Source organism: Mobula hypostoma, chromosome 12, assembly GCF_963921235.1.
Source record: "Mobula hypostoma chromosome 12, sMobHyp1.1, whole genome shotgun sequence".
Taxonomy (NCBI): domain Eukaryota; kingdom Metazoa; phylum Chordata; class Chondrichthyes; order Myliobatiformes; family Myliobatidae; genus Mobula; species Mobula hypostoma.
In genome coordinates, this window is record NC_086108.1 from 43,369,051 (window position 1) to 43,393,603 (window position 24,553).

The 24,553-nt window shown below is 40.0% G+C and overlaps 1 protein-coding gene across 1 annotated transcript in view; it reads left to right on the forward strand.

The window, feature by feature from the left end:
- Positions 1–24,553, forward strand: part of LOC134354522 (dual specificity protein phosphatase CDC14A-like) — a 140,519-nt gene that overhangs the window by 4,924 nt on the left and 111,042 nt on the right. Inside the window, exons 4-5 of the mRNA XM_063063444.1 lie at positions 1,494–1,586; positions 15,335–15,414. Of these exons, the coding sequence (XP_062919514.1) occupies positions 1,494–1,586; positions 15,335–15,414 (173 nt within the window). The remainder of the gene's footprint in view (positions 1–1,493; positions 1,587–15,334; positions 15,415–24,553) is intronic.

Genomic DNA, 24,553 nt, shown 5'->3' on the forward strand with positions numbered 1-24,553 from the left:
TTATAAGACCATTAGGCATTCAGCCCATCAAGCCTACTCTTCATGGCTGATTTATTATCCCTTCAATCCCATTCTTCTGCGTTTCCTCCCGCAATCTATGACACCCTTACTAATCAAAAGCGTATCAACCTCTGCATTAAATATACTCAGTGACTTATGGAATGAATCCCACCAATTCACCACACTCTGGCTAAAGAAGTTCCTTCTAATCTCTGTTCTAAAGGGATGAGTGATCTATGATTTCCTACTTTTGGTGTCTTTGTTTTGTCTTTGGCTGTTTTATAATAGCCATTGATGAAATTTGTTTTCACTTTGCCTCCTGAAGTACTTACTTGATCTAACTGCAGGCTGCTTATTTGCTAATTTGTACGAGGGTGACCAGTGTCCATGTTCACTCAACTCTACCTTCTTCAGCTCTTAATAAACCCATGCTTTTTTTTTTGTCAAACTACTTTTCCAGCATCAATGCGATTTCCTTTAATAAAATTTGAAATAGACACTCCATTCCTCATTGATCCCAAGTCCAAAATGTTTTCTTGGTCGGACACTTTTCACTCCCAGTATTGTAGAGTCACTATGGTATGAAAGGAGCATTGAGGTTTTGCTGGAATTTGCTAAAGCTGTCCCATCAGATTTGTTACTATTTTCTTTCCACATTTCTCTGTTTTTAAAAATTTTCTCTTGCACTTCTATCCAGGTAAGTTCCAAGTTGTAAACATAACTATAGGCATCACTGCTGCTCTTAATGCCCTTTTAAAATTTGTTTTATCATTTAATCTCTTTCTCCTGGTCTTTCATCCCTGTTGATCTGTGTAGAAAAGACTGAATGTGGCAAATATCCTTTTTTACTTTTGAGGACATTTATTTGCAAAACTCCAGTCGTGATGACAAACGAATCTTAAAACTGTAAACTGTAATCACTAATTTTGTTCTTGTTTTCATGGTCATTATTTGGTCTGATATGGTACAAGCTTCATCAGGAGATACAAATTGTAAAACAGATGCAGATGACTTTGTGCTCTCCTTCTATCCCAAATAATAATTGATGATGTTTAAAGAATTCCTCTTTTTTTTGTCAGTTAATCCACTAAAACTATGGAGGCTAGTTTATACCTTGCCAGTTTAAATGTAAGCATTGCCAGTAAATATTCCCATAGCTCAACAGAATTGAGAGAGCTTGAAATAAATTAATAGAAATTGTTTTCATACACTCTAGTTCAATAATAAAGTTTGTTCATCAAATGAGTTAGTAATTTATTTTTATGTTTTATTTTTGTATTTTTTTTTGTGCCAAATAACAGGCTTGTGGTCCTGTTTGAAGATGTTTAACCTATGCTCTGGTGCCCAGAATTTTTTTTTTAAAATTCACTACTCTTAGCTTTTTGTTTCCATCAGAGTGTTATTCTTTTCGGCTTGTTGTACAGTGGCATTCAAATATTTTGTAATGTGTCTGGCTTTTTTTTCTGACATGAACATCTTTATTTTCTCTTTAGTCATTTACTTTGTCACGTAAGAAGATTGTTCATTATACCAGCTTCGATCAACGAAAACGAGCTAATGCTGCTTACCTAATTGGTGCTTATTCAGTAAGTGCTACATTTTTTATATGTTTAAAGGAGTGACAGATTTATAATAAAACTTGCATTATAACTTTAAGCCCAATCCAGCCAAACAAACACCCTGATATTAGAAGTTCTATTCCATGTATGGAGCAGGTACAGCAGGGCATATGCTTTCTCAAGCCTGTTCTGTCATTCAGTAAGATTGTGCTGATTATCATAACTTTTGATTTTTCCTTCTATGTACAATACACCTTTTTAAATTGGCTCTGAATGATTCTATTCCAGTTAATTTTCAATGAAGAATTTCAAAAGCATAAACCCTTCCGAGGAAAAACTCCTTGTTACCTTAGTTTGAATTGAGATTCCAATAGTCATGCAATAACACTTGGACAATCTCTATCCTTTCAATCGCTTTGAATTTTTTTGGTTTGTTTTAGTAAGATCATGTGCCATTCTCCTAAAACTAGTGTTTGGGTCTAATCTATTCGGTCTCTCATAATAAAACAATCTCTTCATTTTGCTAGAAGAACTGTGGTTGAGCATAATCTGTGCTGGTGGGAAGAAAGAATTCTTGTTGCTTTGAATCAAAGCCCTGCTTCAGGACTGGGTATGGAGCATGAACCTAGCCAGCATAAAGAGGAGAGGGAGAATGGAAAGATTGGAATGGGTTAGTGATTTGTGGACCAAGGATGTGTAAATAATGAAGGGGGATGGAGCAGGGACTTGCTTTCATCTCCCCAACTTTCACCTATTTTTGGCCCACCAATGCCAACTCGTCCCTGACTCATCACTCCCTCTCTTTATACTAGCTATCTTCCCTTTCTACACCAATTCCAGATGTACGATTTTAACCTGAAAAGGGGATAATTCCTTTTCTCCCACAGATGATGCTTAGTCACAGAAGTTCCTCCAGTACCTTGTTTGTTGTTTGAGTTTCTAGCATCTGCAGTTTTCTTTTCCAGGAATCTCTTCCTTCCATGGCTCCAAGCAGGTCTTTTTTTTCATGAGGGTCTAAAATTGCACTTAAGTTTAAAGTTGTATAATGAATTGAATTGACGTTATTTCTTACATCCTTCATATGTGTGAGTAAAACTCTTTATGTTGTGTCTCTGTCTAAACGTGCAATTTATAGTAATTTATAATAAATAGTGTATGTACAACAGGACTGTCAATATTACATTGAAATACAATTGTATCAGCATGCATCAAGCAGTCTGATGGCCTGGTGGAAGAAGCTGTCCTGGAGCTTGTTGGTCCTGGCTTTTATGCTGCAGTACAGTTTCCTGGATGGTAGCAGCTGGAACAGTTTGTGGTTGGGTGACTCTGGTCCCCAGTGATTTTTCGGGTACTTTTTACACACCTGTCTTTGTAAATGTCCTGAATAGTGGGAAGTTCACATCTATAGATGTGCTGAGCTGTCCGCACCACTCTCTGCAGAATCCTGCGACTGAGGGAAGTACAGTTCCCATACCAGGCAGTGATGCAGCCAGTCAGGATGCTCTCAATTGTGCCTTTGTAGAAAGTTCTTAGGATTTGGGCGCCCATACCAAACTTCTTCAACTGTCTGAGGTGAAAGAGACGCTTTTGCACCACACAGCCAGTATGTACAGACCACGTGAGATCCTGTGTATGCCGAGGAACTTAAAGCTGTTCACCTTCTCAACCCCAGATCCATAGATGTCAATAGGGCTTAGCCTGTCTTCATTCCTTCTGTAGTCCACAACCAGCGCCTTTGTTTTTGAGACATTGAGAGGGAGGTTGTTTTCTTGACACCAGTGTGTCAGGGTGATGACTTCTTTTCGGTAGGCTGTCTCTTTATTATGTGAGATTAGGCCAATCAATGTAGTATTGTCAGGAAATTTAATGAGCAGATTGGAGCTGTGGGTGGTGACACAGTCATGGGTATACGAAGAGCAAAGGAGGGGGCTTCGGACACAGTCCTGAGAGGCACCTGTGTTGAGGGGCAGAGGTGAGGGATTCCACTCTTACCATCTGCCAGCGATCTGACTGGCCCCTGCTACACAAGGGAGGGTGAAGACTGAGCTTCTTGTCGAGTCTGGAGGGAATTACGCTGTTGAATGCTGAACTGTAGTCCAAGAACAGCATTCTCACATAAGCATCATTCTTCTCCAGATGTGTAAGGACAGTGTGTAGAGCTGTGGCTGTTGCGTCATCTGTTGATCAGTTGTGTCGGTAGGCGAATTGTAGGGGTCTGGTGTGGGTGACTTCCCTATCTTTTGAACTCTATTTTAATCCATAAAGACCAACATTCTGTTTTTTTTTCCCTCCCTTTTAGCGCTCGTTAAATTTCGTCATTACAATAAGATTTAATTATCTCTTATTGATGGGTGGCAGTTAGAGCTGTCCCAATCCTGCATATGGTGATTAGCAGAATGTGACCCCTTGAAGTGGAGCTGCCCTGCTCTTTTGCTCCAGTAGGTGTTGCTACTGAGGCTGGCCGTGTGCATGTGTCAGGCTGTCGCGTCCCAATTTCCGTGATGGCGGATCGGGTCTCGGGTGAAAGCGAGCCTGTTGATTTTGGCGAATGAGCAATTTTATACGAATATATAACCCTGAACTTTGCCTGCATTCTGTAAGTTAGCACATTTTAATTTGATGTAGCCAAAAAAAAGTGTTGCTGTAATGCACCGTTTACGCTAATTGGAGGTCACAAACAAACAGAGCATGAGAGTTTTAGTAGTATATAGATCTTCATTGCTGTTTCTGTAACAAATCAGTTTTACCAGGCAGGGTTGTTGGCCCTGAGCTGAATTCCTGAACCTGGAGGACAGTGGACCACTATTAGTCTGGCCTCTACCCTTTGACCTGTTTTGCGTGGGTGACCCTACCAGGAGCTAAAGCATAAAGTCCTGACTCCAGCCAACATAACTCTTCAGGTCATTGAAGCATGCAAGCCTTCAAACCCTTCTACAAGGTTGTGATCCTCTTGGAGGGTTTAATCAGTAGTTAATAACCAAAATGTGAATATGTAATGTAAAACAGTGGACCCCAACCACTGGGCTGTGGACTGGTACCGGGTGGCTGCAAGGAAATGATATGATTTGGCGATATGAGTCAGCTGCACCTTTCCTCATTCTCTGTCACGCACTGCTGAACTTGAAATAACCTACCAAAACATACCAAATAACACATAAAACCTAAAATCACACTAACATATAGTAAAAGCAGGAATGGTATGATAAATGCGCAGCCTATATAAAGTAGAAATAATGTATGTACAGTGTAGTTTCACTTAATAGAATCGGGAAGATTAAGACAAAACCGATTTGTAGTAAAAAAAAATTGGCACATACACACATGCGCGCACAGGTGCCCACGCAAGGCTTCATGGTCATGGTAGTCTTTCTCGGGGTAAACACAAGTGTCCTGTATTTGACTGCTACTTTTGTCCCTTATTTGGGAGTGAGAAAGTTGGCAACCCTACTTGAACCCCCCACCCCCGGTCGTCCAGTCCGCAAGAATATTGTCAATATTAAACCGGTCCAATTCTGATTTGATGGAGACAGACGTAAAACCACAGAGAAACATCTGGAGAAATTTCTGAAATGCCGGTTCGCTGCCGCTGCTACTGTGTGATTGAGAATCTCCGGAGGGAAGGCCCCAAAATCCCCGGCTTTGCCTGCTGCTGGCGACTGAGGCTGAGGTCAAAACGTTCGGATAGAGATGGTGCTTGGTACTCGGTACCCGGTGTCGGAGAGCTGATCAGAGCTCGAAGTTTTCGGACGACTCAGAGTCGGACTGTGGTCGGGAATGGCAGGGAGAGTTTTCTTTCTTCTCCCGTCTGCGTTTGAACTTCTTTACTGTGCCTGTTCTTCATCAAGTTATGGTATGGTTGCACTGTTGTAACTATATATTATAATTATGTGGTTTTTGTTAGTTTTTCGGTCTTGGTCTGTCCTGTGTTTCTGTGATATCACACCGGAGGAATATTGTATAATTTCTTAATGCATGCATTACTAAATGACAATAAAAGAGGACTGTGTGTCCTCATAATCTAATAATCTGATCTCGGATTTTTGGATTTTCTCCCCATTTAGAAAATAATCTTCACATTTATTTCTACTACCAAAGTGCATGACCATGTATTTTCCAACATTGTATTTCATTTGCCACACTCTTGCCCATTTTCCTAATCTATCTAAGCCCTTCTGCAGCCTGCCTGTTTCCTCAACACTACCTGCCCCTCCACCACTCTTCATAGCATCAGCAAACTTGGCAACAAAGCCTCCCATTCCATCATCTAAATCATTGTTATACAGCGTAAAAAGAAGCGGTCGTAACACTGACCCCTGTGGAACACCACTAGTCACTGGCAGCCAACTAGAAAAGGATCCTTTTATTCCCACTGGCTGCCTCCTAATTAGCCAATGCTCTAACTATGCCAGTAACTTTCCTGTAATGCCATGGGCTTTTAACTTGGTAAGCAGCCTCATGTGGGGCACCTTGTCAAAGGCCTTCTGAAAGTCCAAATATGCAACATCTACTGCATCCCTTTATCTATCCTTGTAATCTCCTCAAAGAATTCTAACAGGTACATTAGGCAAGATTTTCCTTTAAGGAGGCCATGCTGACATTGTTCTATCTTGTCCTGTGTCACCAAGTTCTCCATAACCTCATCCTTAACAATTAGCTCCAGCATCTTCCCAACCACTGAGGTCGGGATAACTGTTCTACAATTTCCTTTCTGCTGCCTCCCTGTAAATTTCCTTGATTTCTTGTTGCACTTATTTTGGATGTGATTGGACTATAAGGTATAGGAGCAGAATTAGGCCATCTGGCCCATCGAGTCTGCTCTGCCATTCTATCATGGTTGATTTATTATTCCTGTCAACTCTATTCTCCTGCCTTCTTCCCATAACCTTTTGATTCTGTTACTAATCAAGAACTGAAGTATACCCAATGACTTGACCTCCATACCATCTGTGCAATGAATTCCACAGATTCATTAGCATCTGGTTAAAGAAATTCCTCCTCATCCCTATTCTAAAGGGATTTCCTCCCTTTCTGAATCTCTGCCCTCTAGTTCTAGACTACCTATTTCAGGAAGCATACTTTCCATTCCTACTCCATCTTGGCCTTTCAATGTTCGATAGGTTTCAATGAGATCCCCCTCATTTTTGTAAGCTCTATCAGATACAGGCTCAGAGCTATCAAATGCGGCTCATATGTTAACACTTTCATCCCTGGGATCATCCTTGTCTGGACTCTCTCCAATGCCAAAATATCCTTTCTTAGATAAGGTGCCCTAAACTGCTCAGAATACTCCTAAGTTTGGTCTGATGAATACCTTGTAAAGCCTCAGCATTATGTTGTTGCTTTTGTATTCTAGTTTTTCCTACCACCAACTCACTTGCATATTAACTTTTAGGGAATCCTGCACAGGGTCTCAAGTTCCTTTGCACCTGAAACTTTGGAATTTTCTCTCTGTTTAGGAATTGTCTATGCCTTTATTCCTTCGATCAAAGTGCATGTCTGTACACTTCCCAGCAATATATTCCATCTGCTACTTCTTTGCCCATTCTCCTAATCTGTTTAAGTTCTTCTGCAAACTTTCTGTTTACTCAACAATACCTGGCTCTGCACCTATCGTTGTACTGTTGCATACTTGGTCATAATTCCGTCAGTTCTGACATATAATGTGAAAAGAAGCTGTCCCAACACCGACCATTGCAGAGTACCACTAGTCGCTGGCAGCCAATCAGAAATGGCCCCCCTTGATCCCCCACTTTGCTTCCTGCCAGTCAGCCAATCTTCTATCCATGCTAGTATCTTTCCTGTAATACCATGGACTGTTGTCTTGTTTAGCAGTCTTCTGCATCTCACCTTGTCAAAGGCCTTCTGAAAATCCAAGTAAACAGCAACCACTGACTCTCTTTTTGTCTAACCTACCTGTCACTTCCTCAAATAATTCCAACATGCTTGTTCGACAAGATTTCCCCTTAAATAAACCATGCTGACTTTGGGCTAACTATTTTATCATGTGCCTCCAAGTACCCAAAAACCTCATCCTTAATAATAGTCTTCAACATCTTCTCAACCACTGAAGAAAGTATAATTGACCTCTACTTTTGTTTTTTGCTTCCCTCCCTTCTTAAATTATTGAGTGACATTTGCAATTTTTCAGTCCTTCATAGCCATTCCAGAATCTAGTGTTTCTTGAAAGATGACTACTAATGCCTTCACAATCTCTTCAACTATCTCTTTCAGAACCCTGGGGTGTAGTCCATCTGGTCCAAGAGACTTATCTACGTTCAGATCTTGCAGCTTCCCAAGCATCTTCTCCTTAGTAGATGGGTCTCCTGACATTCTCAAATTTCTGCCATACTGCTAGTGTCATCCACAATGAACAGTGATTCACAATACTTAGTGTTGTCTGTAATTTCTTTGTTTCCCCACCCCCCAATTCAGCGTCATTTTCTAGTAATCCGATATCTGCACTCATTTTTTTTACTCTTTATATATCTGAAAAATCTTTTGGTATTCTCTTTTAAAAAAGCAATAAGGGAGAGAAAAGATGAAATATGAAGATAAGCTAACCAATAATATTAAAGTCAGAGTACATTTATTATCACAGTATGTACACAGTAAACGGTGTGCAACTGGCCTCAGGCAAGAGAGCACAAGAGCGGCCCCATCTTCATTTCAAAGACGTTTGCAAGAGAGACATGAAGTCACTGAAAATGAACATTGAGAGGTGGGAGGACATCGCAAGCGATCGCTCTCACTGGAGGCTGGAACTACACAGAGGTCTAAAAAGAGGAGAAGAGAAGCTGAGCCTTGCTGCTGAAGAAAAGCGCACTTGTTGGAAAAACAGCACCAAGATAACACTGGAGGACAGTGCCTTCAAGTGCAGTCGCTGCAGCCGAGACTGTCACTCCCATGTGGGACTTTACAGCCACAACAGACGCTGCTCTAAAGCAGACTGAAGCAAGACTTTCCAGGCGCAGACCCATGGTCTCGCGAGACTAATACATGCCACCACCACCACGCAGTAAACAACCCTGAGATTTATCTTCAGACATCATGGAACCTGTTCAAAGCAAACATTAAACACCCAATGCAGAAAAAAAACAAATCACGCAAATGGCAAAAAAAAGTACAAAACACAATATAAAACATCAAGCCACAGAGTCATTGAAACAGTCTAGGAATATACAGTTGAGTTTAGTTGAGTTCAATTTAGCACTGTGTTGTTTGTTGACTGCAGGCTGCAGAACCAGGCCACCCCGATCAAAATTGCACAAAATAGTAAGTAGAAACACATATAACAAAGTGCAGTGTCCAAACCACAAACCCCGTTGATTAAACCTTGCCCAAGGGTGGTGGGGGGGGGAAGGGCAAAGGACAGAGGGAGGGAACGGACAGACAGTGCTGAACATCTGCTCTCCTTCCATTCTTGTCCTCATTGATTTCAATCTTGCTCGCGCTTTAATCAGCAGGATCGGACAAATATAAGAGTCGATCATGGGCTCGTGACCCATCCCCATTCTTTTTGGCCTCTGGGCTGCACATTCTGCTCAAAACGTCACCAAACCCCCTCAGAGACAGCAAAGTGCCAGATTGCTCAATTGGCCCAAAAACACACCTTCAAACTGGAAACCACAGGTTCCAGAAGTAGTTCTGTGAACTGTCTGAAGGATGTTGCCTTTGTTTGCGTTGTTTGCTGGCACCATCTTCTTCAGCCACTTTTGTTTTAGTTTGCTTTCTGTTGCTTTTTAAAAGTTTCCAATCCTCTTGCTTCCCAGTAATTTTTTGCTATATTATGTATCTTCTCTTTTGCTTTTATGTAGTCTTTAACTTCCCCTGTCAGCCACGATTGCCTCATCCTCCCTTTAGAATGCTACTACTACTTTGCAATGACCCTGTCCTGCACCTTCCAGACTGCTCCCAGAAACTCCAGCCATTGCTGTTCTGCGTCATCCCTACTAGTGTTCCCTTCCAAACAACTTTGGGCAGCTTCTCTCTCATGCCTCTCTAATTCCCTTTAATCTACAATAATACTGATACATCTGACTTTTAGCTTCTCCATCTCAGTGGCAGGGTGAATTCTATCATATTATGATAACTATCTCCTAAGGGTTCTTTACCTTGAGATCCGTAATCAAATCTGGTTCATTACACAACACCTAATCCAGGATTTATATTCCTTAGTGGGTTCAACCACAGGCTGCTCTGAAAATCCACTTCATCGGCATTCAACAATTTCTTTCTCTTGGGATTCAGCACCAGCCTGATCTTCCCAATCTACCTGCTTATTGAAATCCTCCATGACCATCGTACCATTACCCTTTTTACATGCCTTTTCTATTTCCCATTGTAATCTGTACTCCAGATCCTGGCTACTGTTTGGTTGCCTGTATGTAACTTTCATCAGGGTCTTTTTACCCTTGCAGTTTCTTAACGCTACCCACAAGGTCTCTATATCTTTCTAAGTATTTGATATTATTTTTACCAACAGAGCCACTCCACCCATTCTGCCTTGAATGTTGCAGGCTTTCACTGATGTCAACATTGTTAAAATATCACTTTGTTGTTTTGGAGCTGAGTCATTACAAACAATACAAGGTTGTGTGAATCTTTTGACTTCCTTGCCGATGGATGCAAAAAAAATGCTCAAGTGGATACTTTAAATACTCATGAATGGAATGCAGTGAAGTACTTCAGCACATAATACTTCATGTAGATGTTATTTTACATTGTACCACCATTGTTGCAAAGGCTGAGTTGTTGCCATGTGTCTTCTCTACAAAGTGTTCAAATATTTTAGTTTTATTTCTTGCCATGGGTTTAGCTTTTTAGATTTTCAAATAGATTCTGTCATGCTGCTGAGATTTACTAGCTATTATTTTGATTGGCCACCTCATATACTGTACTGCACTGTTACTGACAAATATTTGACAATGATGGCACATTGTTTGGAAGTTTATTTCCAAAATTATTGTGTATTAGACCTAAAAGCTGAGCAGCAGTGCCTTGCTTTTATTCCAGTTGCTAAGTGAGAGAGTTTATTCTTGTTTCTGTGGCATAAAGTATATTTTCATGTTAGATTTGCACGTTGTCTTGGAGAGTAAGGTTCCATCTGATGCTGAGGTAGTTTTCAAGAGGTAGTAACTTGATGTCTGTTTTGTTCAAACCTTGAAGGGCTTGTTGTTGGTTGTTAGACCAGAGCCTTGTTAACTTGTTTTAAGTTTCATGTTGGAGTGAGGCTGAGACTAGTGATCAATTGGGTTGGAAGGGAATGGATGAATTTGGCCTTTAGCCAAAGTAGTCCTGAAGATGAGTGATGCAAATTGGATTATTGTTTTGAGTTGCCATGAATTTCCATTGTATTTCTTTTTGAGAGTTATATCTTTGTGATGTTGTAAAATACTTGATATTGTTAAGACTTCTGAAGGAGACATTTGCTTTCAAGCTATGTTTATTCAATTCATGTTTGCATTGCTTTCAAACTGTGAGATCCATTCAGCGAAAAGCAGTTCTAATCTGTTATCATGGTTTCTCATGGAAATATTTTAAAAGAAATGATTGACAAGTTGGAAATCTCGTGCAAAAATAATACAGTATGCTAGGCTCTAGAGTCTTTGATCTTTGCACACTAATAGAACTTGTGCCACTCAGCAGGCCTATGGTGCACAAAACCTGTGACTACAATTAGCAATATAATTTTACAGCCTGGGCCTCCAGCTTTTTGGCTGTTTCATTTTGATTTCTTGTACTGTGTTAATTTATTTTAAGTTTATGGCAAGGTAATTGCAGTGTTGCCCTGAGTAAATGCCAAATTTAGTTCTATATAGAATTCAATGAATTATTTATGCAGCCAGGTTGTTCTATTGGTGATAGCTGAAGAGCTCACTAGATTCACTGAAATATTCTGTATGGATATTGTGACAGAGGGCTCTTCGCTGGCCTTGGGCAGCACTACAATAATTTCACAACCTTGAATGAACATACACTTGTCTTTTAATAGCCAAATAACAATCTTACCATTTGGTACCATATTTTGCTGGGTGGTGTCAGTGGTGCACACCCTTGGCACAGAAAGCAATTCCCATATACACACATGAACACACACGTTCAGGACATATAAATGTACTTGCCATAATCGATCTGCCAGTGATATATGCAAACAGAAACAGAGAATAAGTTAATTATTAAACTTAATAAACTGAAATGTTTATTTGTTTTACGTTTGTTGAAGGAAGTGGATGAACTTGATGTAGGCTCTCCTTTCCTGCTTACTTAATGTGCTTGACCTTAAGATGCCCAGGGATCCTGCTGCGCCCTCTCAAATCTTTGTCCAAGTGCAAATTCTGGTTCCTATCCAACTCTAGATCTATATGTATAATACTGCTGGACACTGGCTTCTCACCAGCAAAAAAAAATGAAGTGCTGTTAGCTGCCTTGTAGGTTATGAACAACTGTACAACTATATGACTATATAAACAGCTACAAATAATATTTTTGTTTGCGCATTATATCATGTAGGAGTCTATGATTTTTTTCCTCTTATAGTCTCATAGTCCATTTAAACTTTGCATTGGTACCAAACTTGCGCTGTCACTGTGGAGAGGTAGCCTTAAAGTGGAATCTTGATACAATGTCAGATTTGGCCCACCACTCCATAAAGTCTTGAGTACCACAGGAAAGTTTTACTGTGACACAGTTTCCTCTTGCTCCCAAAATAATGGTGGTTTAATATACAATGCCTATAAGAAAAGTATTTGCCTCCCTTGGAAGTTTTCATGTTTTATTTGTTTTACAGCATTGTATCACGGTGGATTTAATTTGGCTTTTTTGACACTGATCAACAGAAAAAGACTTTTTTGTGTCAAAAGTAAAAACAGATTTCTACAAAGTGATCTATATTAATTATAAATATAAAGCACAAAATAATTAATTGCATAAGTATTCACCCCCTTCAAGTCAGTATTTAGTAGATGCACCTTTGGCAGTAATTACAGACTTGAGTTTGTGTCCCCCCCACCCCCCCGGCTTTTTCTTTCTCCCTAGGCCTCCTGTCCCGTGATCCTCTCATATCCCTTTTGCCAATCAACTGTCCAGCTCTTGGCTCCATCCCTCCCTCTCCTGTCTTCTCCTATCATTTTGGATCTCCCCCTCCCCATCCCACTTTCAAATCTCTTACTAGCTTTTCTTTCAGTTGGTCCTGACGAAGGGTCTCGGCCTGAAACGTCGACTGTACCTCTTCCTAGAGATGCTGCCTGGCCTGCTGCGTTCACCAGCAACTTTGATGTGTGTTGCTTGAGTCTGTGTGGATAGGTCTGTACCAGCTTTGCACATCTGGACACTGCAATTTTTCCCCATTCATCTTTACAAAACTGCTCAAGCTCTGTCAGAATGCATAGGGATCATGAGTGAACAGCCCTTTTCAAGTTTAGCCACAAATTCTCAATTGGATTAAGGTTTGTTGTTTTTAAGCCATTCCTGTGTAGCGTTGGCTTTAAGCTTGGGGTCATTGTCTTGCTGGAAAACAGATCTTCTCTGAAGTCACAGTCCTCTCTCAGACTGCATCAGGCTTTCCTCCAGGATTTCCCTGTATTTTGTTGCATTTATTTCACCCTCTACCATCCTTCACAAGCCTTCCAGGGGGTGAAGCATCCCCACAGCAAGATGCAGCCACCACCATGCTTCAGAGTAGGGATGGTCTGTTTTTGATATGTGTGGGGTTTGTCTTACGCCAAACATAGCATTTAGCCTGATGGTCGAAAAGCTCAATTTTGGTTTTATCAGACCATAGGACCTTCTTCCAACTGACCAGAGTCTCCCACATGCCTTCTGGCAAACTCTAGCCGTGATTTCATGCGAGTTTTTTTCAACAGTGGCTTTCTTTTTGCCACTTTCCTATAAAACTGCAACTGCTGAAGCACCCTGGCAACAGTTGCATGTGCTGTCTCTTGCATCTCTGCCACTGAAGCTTGTAACTCCTCCCTCGCTAGTCACCTTTTTGCACTTTCACTCAGTTTTTGAGGACAACCTACTATAGGCAGATTTGCAGCTATGCCATGTTCTTTCCATTTCTTGATGATTGACTCCCAAGGGATATTCAGTGACTTGGAAATTTTCTTGCATCCATCTCCTGACTTGTGCTTTTTGTGGAGTTGCTTGGAGTGTTCCTTTGTCTTCATGGTGTAGTTTTTTCCAGGATACTGTCTCACCAGCAGTTGGACCTTCCAGATACAGGTGTATTTTAATTACAATCAATTGAAGCACCTTGACTGCACACGGGTCTCCAAAAACAGATCTCTATTTAACTAATCATGTGACTTCTAAAAGCAATTGGCTGCACCAGTGATGACTTGATGTGCCATATTAAAGGGGGTGAATACATATGCAATCAATTATTTTGTGTTTTATATTTGTAACTAATTTGGATCACTTTGTAGAGGTCTGTTTTCACTTTGACATGAAAGAGTTTTTCTGTTGATCAGGGTTAAAAAAGCCAAATTAAATCCACTGTGATTCAATGTTCTAAAACAATAAAACATGAAAACTTCCAAGGGAGGGTGAATACTTATTATAGGCACATAATGTGTTAATTTTAACAAACGTTTAGGTTATATTTTGTGTTCAATAATTGTGGTTAAACTTTAAATTTATGCAAATGAGGCACTAAACGTTGCATTGTTAACTTGTAACTGAACTCTGCTAAAATCATAATGGACTGGAGCACACTTGCACAGTTTATTCAGAGACATAAGCGTTTCCTTTTTTCTTAATATCGAAATAATGCAGAATTGAGAGAACTTTCATTCCTTGCCAAAGTTTATGACTTATTTTTTCCATTTTGCTGTGCAATATATAAATTCTAAGTCTTCATCTTGTGGTCAGTGGTGCAGTAGGTTCTTGGTTACAGTGGATTTGTAATTGAAAGTTCCTGTTTTTAGTCTGTAATTAGTGGAAGCCAGCTTTGTCTTTTTTTCTGTTTTATTCTAACTCTAGCTGAACACCATATTGTTAGAAGCTTAGAGATGCTGGGTGTGGCATAATTCCATGCATTTGAACTTTTAGCTAGTGCTTGGAAACCTGTCATTGTTTTGTTACATTGAATGGTCATGAATAGTTCTGCCATTTCATTGGCATGTGGTTTTATCCCCAGCTGAGCATTAACTAGTTCATCTTAAGAATGCTAGTGCAGAGTCATATTACACATGTGCACTGGCTATTAGTCTTTTAAAATTACACAGTACTTTGTTAAATATCTGGCCTCTCTGTAATGGTTAACACTATGCCTGTATTGAGAAACGTACGTGTACTAGCTGTTTGTTTAATTTTCCATTCTGTATTTTTATTACACAATATTTTTTATAATCCATTGTATATCAGTTTCTCTCCCCAAATAATGTTATTTCTATCTAGCATACTACATATGGTATCCCTGAGAAACTGAGTTGTTCATTAAAAATTTCCTTCAAAATTGTAATGGAAAATCTCTTGGCCTCAACAATCTTTGCAAATTGATTTTTGCAAAGAGTAGACTGAGGAATGTTACCAGCAAGTGAACAATGACTAATATTTATTGAATGCAACATGGGCGTAGTGATGGAGGAAAACTATCAGCAAATTAATAAAGGAGATAGCTTGGGATTTGTAATATTTGATCTTATCTGAATGAAATTTGGAGAAAGCAAAGACAGTTTTAAATGGATTGATATAAACTTGAAGCTAGTCTAAACTCTGCAGCAGTTACAAGTGCCAGAAAATAATTGTAAATTTTGTTGTCTGTCTTTAACAAGGTAATTTACCTTCAGAAAACACCAGAAGAGGCCTACAGATCTCTTGTAGCAGGAAAGAATCCTCCTTACATGCCATTCAGGTATGATTGCCATGTAGTACCACAAATAAGTTTCCTTGATTTACTGTTTATATAATTGCATTTCTTAATATATTGAAAGTGAAATTTATTTTTCCTCATACTTAAAACCATGGAATGCCTGTGCCTGGAAGGAAGGGCGAATTATTTCTACAGCATTGTTTCATGTGATTGAAGGCATGAGAATGGTTATGTTGTATTTCTTGTCCACTGCACTCTTTCAAATATCATTTTCCTTTATATGGCTCAGATTGGGAATAGAAGTACTTGGTGTCATGGACTGATCTTAAATCACTGTCGTGTGCTCTGTTTTGCACTTTCTGATCCTAGAGTTTGTACCTTTGGGACTAAATTACTTCTGTAAACATTGTATGCAAGCATAGCCTCCCAGATGATTTTAAAAACGCAAACAACAGGAATTCTGCAGATGCTGGAAATTCAAGCAACACACATAAAAGTTGCTGGTGAACGCAGCAGGCCAGGCAGCATCTCTAGGAAGAGGTGCAGTCGACACTTCGGGTCTCGGCCTGAAACGTCGACTGCACCTCTTCCTAGAGATGCTGCCTGGCCTGCTGCGTTCACCAGCAACTTTTATGTGTGTTGCTCCCAGATGATTAATGTTTTTAGCTAAATTGACAGGAATGAAGTATTATCCTCTGAAGTTCTATTCCTCGGTATGTTGATATTTTAAAGATGAGTTTAGAGTGACTAGGAAGAAGTGAATGTTCATGCGTCCTTTGCAATTTATAACAAATGAAACGTGGCATGTGATCTTTGTTTGCAAGACCTCCTTGGTTAAAATGAGTAATCATTTTAAGTTGTCAGTTCTGCTTGCTGGTTTACTCAACTAAGCTACCATCATAGCACTATCTATTGTTACCACAGTTAGAGTGATTTTGTAATAGGACAATGTTTTGTAATTTGATCATTTATGTGTTGAAATGGTGTATATAGAGAAAAGAGCTTAAAAAATTGGTTTTGGTCTTGTCAAAAGTGACTGAGGAATTAATAAAGTTCAAAGTAAATTTATTATCAATGTGCATGTATGTCACCGTCCCTGATTTTCATGGACTTCCTGAAGTCAATAATCAGCTGCTTGGTCTTACTGACATACAGAGAGATGGTTGTTGTGGTACCACTCAGCCAGATTTTCAGTCTCCCTCTTTTTTGCTGATTCCTCATCACCTTTGATACAACCAACGACAGTGATGCGTTAGGAAACGTAAATATATAATTGGAACTGTGCTTAGCCATAGTTATAAGTATGAAGTGAGTAGAGCGGGGGCTAGCCTTGTGATGCACCTGTGCGAAGGAGTTTGCGGAGATGGTGTTGTTGCCAATCCAAACTGAGGTCTGCAAGTGAAGGAATCAAGGGTCCAATTGCATAGGGAGGTATTGAGGCCAAAGTCTTGAAGTTTATTGATTAGTTTTGAGGTGATGAGGGTATTGAATGCCCAGCTGTGGTCGATAAAGATCATCTTAATGTATGCATCTTAGTATCCAGATGTTCCATAGTTGAATGAAAAGCCAATGAAATGGCATCTCCTGTGGACGTGTTGTGCTAGTAGCAAATTGGAGTGGATCCAGTTGCTTCTCAGGCAAGATTTAACGTGTTTCATTACTAACATCTCAAAACACTTCACAGTGGATGCAAGTGCTACTGGAAGATGAGTCATTGGAGGCAGGTTACCACATTCTTCCCAGGGCATAATTGAAGCCTGCTTGAAGCAGTGGGTACCCCAGACTTCTGAAGTGAGAGGTTAAGGATATCGGTGAACATGCTAGCTTGTTCATTAACACAGATATTTAGTACATACTTGGCCAGGTACCTCATCAGCGCTGGATGCTTTTTGTGGGTTCACCATCCTAAAGAATGCTCTCACATTGGCCTCTGACTGAAATCACAGGGTTATCGGGGGCTGTGGGAATAACAGAACGTGATGATATAGAAAATGAAGTGGAATAGGAATTTGTTATAGGGGAATCAATGGATATCCCAGAAATGGCAATAAATTGTGAATTTTGAAGGAGAAATATAGAGTAATTGAAGATTACTCTTGAAGAAGGCAGTGGTAACCAAGTAAACTGTTGGAGCTACAAGCTAACAAGTTTCCAGACTTGATTGATTTCATCATGTCCTTGGAAAGCGTAGCTAGTGAGATTGATGAATTAATTTGTTTTTCCAAACTGCCGTCATTCATTTGGCATGTTATGCTAGGCTGGAGAGCCTGTTTCTGTGCCACATTGCTCCCTAACTCTATTTTCAAGATAATTACATAAAGTCAGCCTGGTTTTGTGAAATGGGATATGATGTTTAACCAATTTATTTCATTTCTTTGAAGAAATAACGTGATGTGTATAAGGGGAAACTGATGGGTGTACTATACTGGAACTTAGAAAAAAGTGTTTAATTAGGGGTCATCTTGAAGGTTATTCGAGAAAATAAAAAACTTGTGCTGTGACAAATCAACATGGGTGGAAGATGGACTCGCTAATTGGGGTGTAAGTGAGTCTTGTTCTGGTTGGCTGGATGTAAAGTGATTTGCTAGAGGGAAGAAATGCTTTGATTTCAACTTCCTATCAATTGTTTAATTTACACCTGGAGTGCTATGTGCTGTATTGGTCTCCAAATTTGAGGAAAGCATTCTTGCTATTGAGGGAGTGCAGCGTAGGTTCACAAGGTTAATTCCCCGGATGGCGGGACTGTCATATGTTGAAAGATTGGAACGACTGGGCTTATATACTCTGGAATTTAGAAGGCTGAGAGGGGATCTTATTGAAACATATAACATTATTAAGGGATTGGACACGCTGGAGGCAGGAAGCATGTTCCCGCTGATGGGTGAGTCCAGAACCAGGGGCCACAGTTTAAGAATAAGGGGTAGGCTATTTAGAACGGAGTTGAGGAAAAACTTTTTCACCCAGAGTGTGGTGGATATATGGAATGCTCTGCCCCAGAAGGCTGTGGAGGCCAAGTCTCTGGATGCTTTCAAGAAAGAGATGGATAAAGCTCTTAAAGATAGTGGAATCAAAGGTTACGGAGATAAGGCAGGAACTGGATACTGATTGTGGATGATCAGCTGGCTCGAAGGGCCGAACGACCGACTCCTGCACCTATTGTCTATTGTCATTATTTAAGGAAAGTTATTAATCTGTTAGAAACATATCAATGACTGTTTACAAGACTTTAGAAGGAAAGATTGAATAGGCTTGCCTTGTATTTGCTGAAGTGAAACATACAAGACTTGTAGGGTCTCTGATGTGGTGGATGTGAAGATGGCATTCTTTCTCGGGGATGAATTCAAAATTGGAGATAGCAGTAATATTACTCAGCTATGAAATTTTGTCCTTGCTTAGTTTTATGAATCATTGGAATTCTTTCTAACAGACTTAGTTTTCAAGATTTGTATGTTAGCGTTAGATATAGATTCTTGAAAGGCAAGGATCAAAAGTTTCCTGGAGAAGATGAGAATATAGGGTTAAAGTTGTTTTTTTTAAAAAAATCTGTAGTCTTGAATACAAGACAGCCAAGGATCTGAGAGACATATACTCTGGTTTCTAAACTGTATGTGTACACGGGCAGTAAAAGAAAATGACGTTAATCTAAATGTTACTGATCCAGACAAAAGTTGATGCAATGTAGAATTGAAACCAAAAGCTTAATGTCTGTATGAACTATTACATTTAGAGTTTATTTTTCATGTTTCTGTTGAGTAACCTACATACATATTTTGATTTTAGTCACAATGAATATATATTTTTAATTTACTTGGGCTTTTGTGATGCATACCTTAGATTTTTATCAAGTTGATCTAGATCGAGCATATAATAGATAAATCACATTTGCATAAATATACCTGTTGTAATGTTGGGATCTGTATTGATTTCTTTAGTTGGGTGGTTGCAATGTATTAATTGATGCAGCTGTTGGTTTTGTCTTTTTAATTGTTTTTATTTCCTTTCACAATGTAGAACTGTGACTGTTTCACTTGGTACCTTCTCCTGCAACCAGTGATGTGGTTTTAGCTTTTTTTATGCCCTTTCTTGAGGCATGCCAAAGAATGATATTAAATTGTATCATAATCTGCTGAGTGTGAGAAAACTCGGAAGTAAAGCAGAGGGGTTTATTGCAACATTTGGAGGGAATTCATTTGAAGGGGTTGAAAACGTGTTTAAAATGTATTTTTATTTTTTTCCTTTGCTTAAGGCACTCCCACATGCTAAAGACTTGATTTAATATACTTATCTAGAGTAATTCCATTTTTGTTATTTACCTTGCTCCTGGGAGTCAATGTTTGCTGTGCATGCATGTGCTAGGTTTAACCCAGCAAAAGCTGGAGCACATTTTCCAGGTTGAATGTTGTGAAAATTGTGGAGGTTTGTGCTTCCTCGGACTCCATGAGCAGCCTGAGTAATGGAGCAAATGATGCCATTACTAATTTGGACTGGTGTAAGTACCAAAAGCTGGGACTTCTGAGGGTATTTGGTGTTCAGTCATTATTTCTAGTGTGGGGCAAGAAATTATGTCCTCATCATGTGCTCTTGTTGCACAGATTTACTTTACTACTTTGAAAGAGTTTAATCATTTATTTTAATAGAAAAGTGAGAAAAAGACTGCAAAAGTTGTTCTAATGGGGGGGGGAGTAACTAATTGCCTAATAGTTGTTAAAAATGTAATGCTAATTCAGTTCTCTTTTTTTGTGATTTGCGGAGAATCTTTATTTTGGGGTAACTAGTCACGGATTATATGAAAATGATCTGTTCTCAAGTCAATTTTATTGCAGCAATAAGAAGTTCAGTCTTTTATCCCTTTACGGACTGAAAATGCTGGAATCTGGACTGCCATACAAAGCACTAGAGGAGCATGGCAGGCCAGGCAGCACATTTGGAAGGAAATTCACTGTTTTTGGTCACACCCTTTAGTCTGAAAGATTGTGGAGAGACAGCCAATGTAAGAAAAAAAATAGAGGGAAAGGTGGAGGAAGAGTAATTTCTGATGAGTGGATCTAGGGGAGGGTAGGGGGAGATAGGAAGTTGAAGTAAGGGGAAAAGTGTAAATGATATCAGAAACTGGAAGGTAAAAGTTGAAATGAGAAAGGATTGGCCGGCTGGTGGCGCAATGACATCAGCTCGGTATTCTGGAACGAAGGTTCCCGGGTTCGAATCCAGTCAGAGCCACTCCCAAGTACACTTTCCGTCTGTGCCGCATTGAGTGTCGAGATCGCAACTCAACCTTGTAAAATAAAGGGAAAAATACTGCGAAATGTCTGTGTGTGGAGTGGTGCGCCACACAGTGTCTCTTTCTCGCTGCGTGCCTTGTAAAGGCATGAAAAAGACATTGTCCCACCAACATCGCACACACACGGACGCACGCACGCGCACTCACAGACGAACACACATGTATGCACATGCAAAAAAAAAAGAAATGAGAGAGGACTGAAAATGATAGATTCTGGTAAGAAACGAAGATGGAATAAAGGAAGGGAGGTAGTAGGGAAAATTGTTGGAGGAGTTTGTGGGTGATGGCCAGTAGAGGGAGTGCCTCACTAGGAAGAGCTGTTTACGGTCCTGGGTGGTGGTGAGGGGAGGTGTTACACCTTTTTGAAGTTGTGCAAGAGAGTGCCAAGGAGGAGAATGATTGGAAAAGGGAGTCACAGAGAGACTGATCCTTTTGGAAAGTGGGGAAGGGATGGGATCCAGTTGTAGATGATGTGTAGATAAAAAATGATATGTTGGATGCATAGTCTGGTGAGGAAGTAGGTGATTTCCAGGGGAACTCTAAGGGGACAGGGTGAGGGCAGAAGTGCTGGAAATTGAGGAGATATGGGTGAGGGGTCCATCTGTAGCACTGGGGGAAATTCTCATTTTCTGAACAAGGAGGGCTTTCACTTTGTCTTTCAGCCTGCAATCTTTTAGCCTGTTTGATTCAATCAGTTATACTTCCCTAACAACAAAATCTGGTATGATGAGTTAGATCAAAGAACACTTGGTTAGCCAGCCATTTTCTGAATAGTTACAGCGACATGTATACGGTTCTACTCTTTTGCACTGAGTGTGCCAAACTCCATGTGGACTATTGGCTATCAGTTCTTTGTGAGATGTCATCAAAATGTACTGATGATGACATTTTATGTCCTTGTAACAGCTCATTAGATGCACAATGAGATTATAAGGATTACACTATCATTTCCATCTCACACAAGTGCTTTCTTATGTAGCTTAAACATCTTCCTGAGTATTACTGTCAGAACTGTTAGTGAGTGGCTCATGAAGACAACCAAAATTTATTTGAAAGTGTTCTGAAACTTCAATTGTGAAGTGACTTTTCTGAATAAAAATTATTTGCTCCATTTTGCTTCTCATTTTAGAAAAAGCCTATTGTTTTCAAATTGTAATATTGCTATTTCTGAGCCTATGATGCCCTCTACTGTGCAGTGTCAACATATGACTATGTTTTACTGTTATCTGAGATCATTGCATGGCCCAGATATAAAAAGATAAATATTGCTAATAGGAATAAAAAGATTAATTACCCACCAATTCTTTGTATTCAGAAATGATGCATTATAACGCAGACCCAGATTGGTGAGGAAAAGTAATGCATCAAAATTTTTACTAGATAGAAGAAAATAAGTCTTAACAGCTGAGTAGATAAATGTAATATATTATGTGCATGAGCTGAAGCCCAGTCAGTCTTAAAAGCTTCATAAAGGATTTTGTACTCTTGCTTCACTCTTTCCCTTCCCCCTGTACCTCAACAAAATCAAGTTCCAGGCTGAGTCATATTCCAATTGCTTCCTGGGTTCCCACTCAGCTAGAGGCTGCTGCCTTTCACCAAATGAGTGAAATGTTGTGGATCACCAGTAGTGGAGGTTAACTTGCCGACAAAAAGATCAAGTGATTCAGCTCTTTGAAACTATAGTGAAGGACTAATCTCAGGTGGGGAGGGAAATCTAAAGGATAGTAGTTGAAACTTGCCTTCCCACTATCTGAGATGGAATGTTGTTAATGGGTAACAGCTACAGTAACTGCTGTTTGGCAGGTCTAGTGATCCGGCCTATTATTTTGGTCTGTTAGCCAGACTTGGTAGTATAACAGATGTGGTTCTCCTGTCATGAGAACATTTTTGAAAATGTCAATGCACTTTTAATGCAGATTTTATTTGGAATTCCTGGATTGTCCACGTCCACTGAGTTCCTCCAACAATTTGTGTGTGTTGCTTTGGATCTCCAGCATCTGCAGATTTTCTCATATTTGTGACAATTATACAGTCTAATTCAGCATGGAGAGATGTTGTGCCTGATTTGCACTGGCCACATTGCCATTATTTGAAGTGTAAATTAAATTTAAATTAAGATTAATTTTTTGTAATTTTTCATGACATTACCAAGCCTTTCTTTACATAGTTTGCAGCCAGTGTCATTAATCTTGTATTTTTGCACAAATGTCCAGATACTTGCATTAGTATGGTTTAGTTGTACTTGAATGAAAAGACTTTGAAGGAGTGTAAGAACTATCTTTTAATGTTACTCATCAAAATCCTCAGTGCATAAACTGTTTTAGAAAATGGAGGAATGGTTTGAATAGTGCAAGGAAGACTGGTAACCCAAACAACACACACAAAGTGCTGGAGGAACTCAGCAGGCCAGGCAGTATCTATGAAAAAAAGTATCTTCAATGTTTCAGGCCGAAACTCTTCGGCAGGATAGGAAAAAACAAGCTGAGGAGTAGATTTGAAAAGTGGGGGGAGGAGAGAGAGAAACGCCAGGCGATAGGTGAAACTTGGAGGGGGAGGGATGAAGCAAAGAGCTAGGAAGTTGATTGGTGAAAAAGACAAGGCTATGGAAGAAAGAAAAAGTGGGGGGGGGAGGAGTACCATAGGGAGGTGATGGGCGGGCAAGGAGATGGCATGAACATCGATTTCTCAAACTTTCAGTAATGCCCCCACCTTTCACCATTTCTCATCCCCTTGTCCCTCTCTCCTGTTATCTCCTTGCCCACCCATCGCCCTCCCTCTGATGCTCCTCACCCCCCCTTTTCTTCCATAGTCTTCTGTCTCTTTCACCAATCAACTTCTTAGCTCTTTGCTTCAACCTTCCCCCTCTCCCCCTCCAAGTTTCACCTATTGCCTGGTGTTTCTCTCTCCCGTCCTCCCCACCATTCAAATCTACTTCTCAGATATTTTTTCTCCAGTCCTATTAAAGGGTTTCAGCCAGAAATGTCGACTGCACTTTTTTCCATAGATGCTGCCAGGCCTGCTGAATTCCATCAGCATTTTGTGTGTGTTGCTGGGATTTCCAGCATCTGCAGGTTTTCTCTTGCTGGTAACCCAAAGGTTATGTTGCTTATGTTGCTGTATTTGTTGTCAGGTAATTCAAGCTGCCTCTTAATGGTAATATCTTTAGTCAGGCCAGGATGTGATTTAAATCATGTTATCTAGGCATGTCAGGTTGTCAGTTCCATGCAATGTGGTACATAAAAGTCATGTAAAACTACATGCTAGCGAGGTTTCTGGTGTTTCTATATGTTATGTTTTGTAGCTTCAAAACACTAAACTAATTCAAATGAAAACGAGAGCTGAAAAATGGATGTCTAACTTCATTCATTAGGCGAGGCACATGCACATCACCTGGTAGTGTCATGACGTAAGCAATTCATATATTCTTACATACAGGTGTCCCCTGCTTTTTGAACGTTCGCTTTATGAAACCTCACTGTTACGAAAGACCTATATTAGTTACCTGTTTTCGCTAACAGAAGGTGTTTTCACTGTACGAAAAAAGGCAGCGCACGAAAAAGGCAGCATGTGAAAAAAAGCAGCGCGCGCCCCGAGAAGCCACTCTCCCCCAGATTCAGAACTGCATTCTCACCGGCATTGCTTAAACACGTGCCTGTGAGCAGCCGTTGGCAAGATGAGTTCTAAGATATTGGAAAAGCCTGAAAGAGCTCGTAAGGGTGTTACACTTAGCGTAAAACTAGACATACTTAAGCGTTTTGATCATGGTGAACGAAGCAAGGACAAAGTGAGTTTGGCTTGTGGAAGCTGACGAAGATGATGTTGAAGAGGTTTTGGCGTCCCATGACCAAGAACTGATAGATGAAGAGCTGATGCAATTGGAAGAGGAAAGGATAACAATCGAAA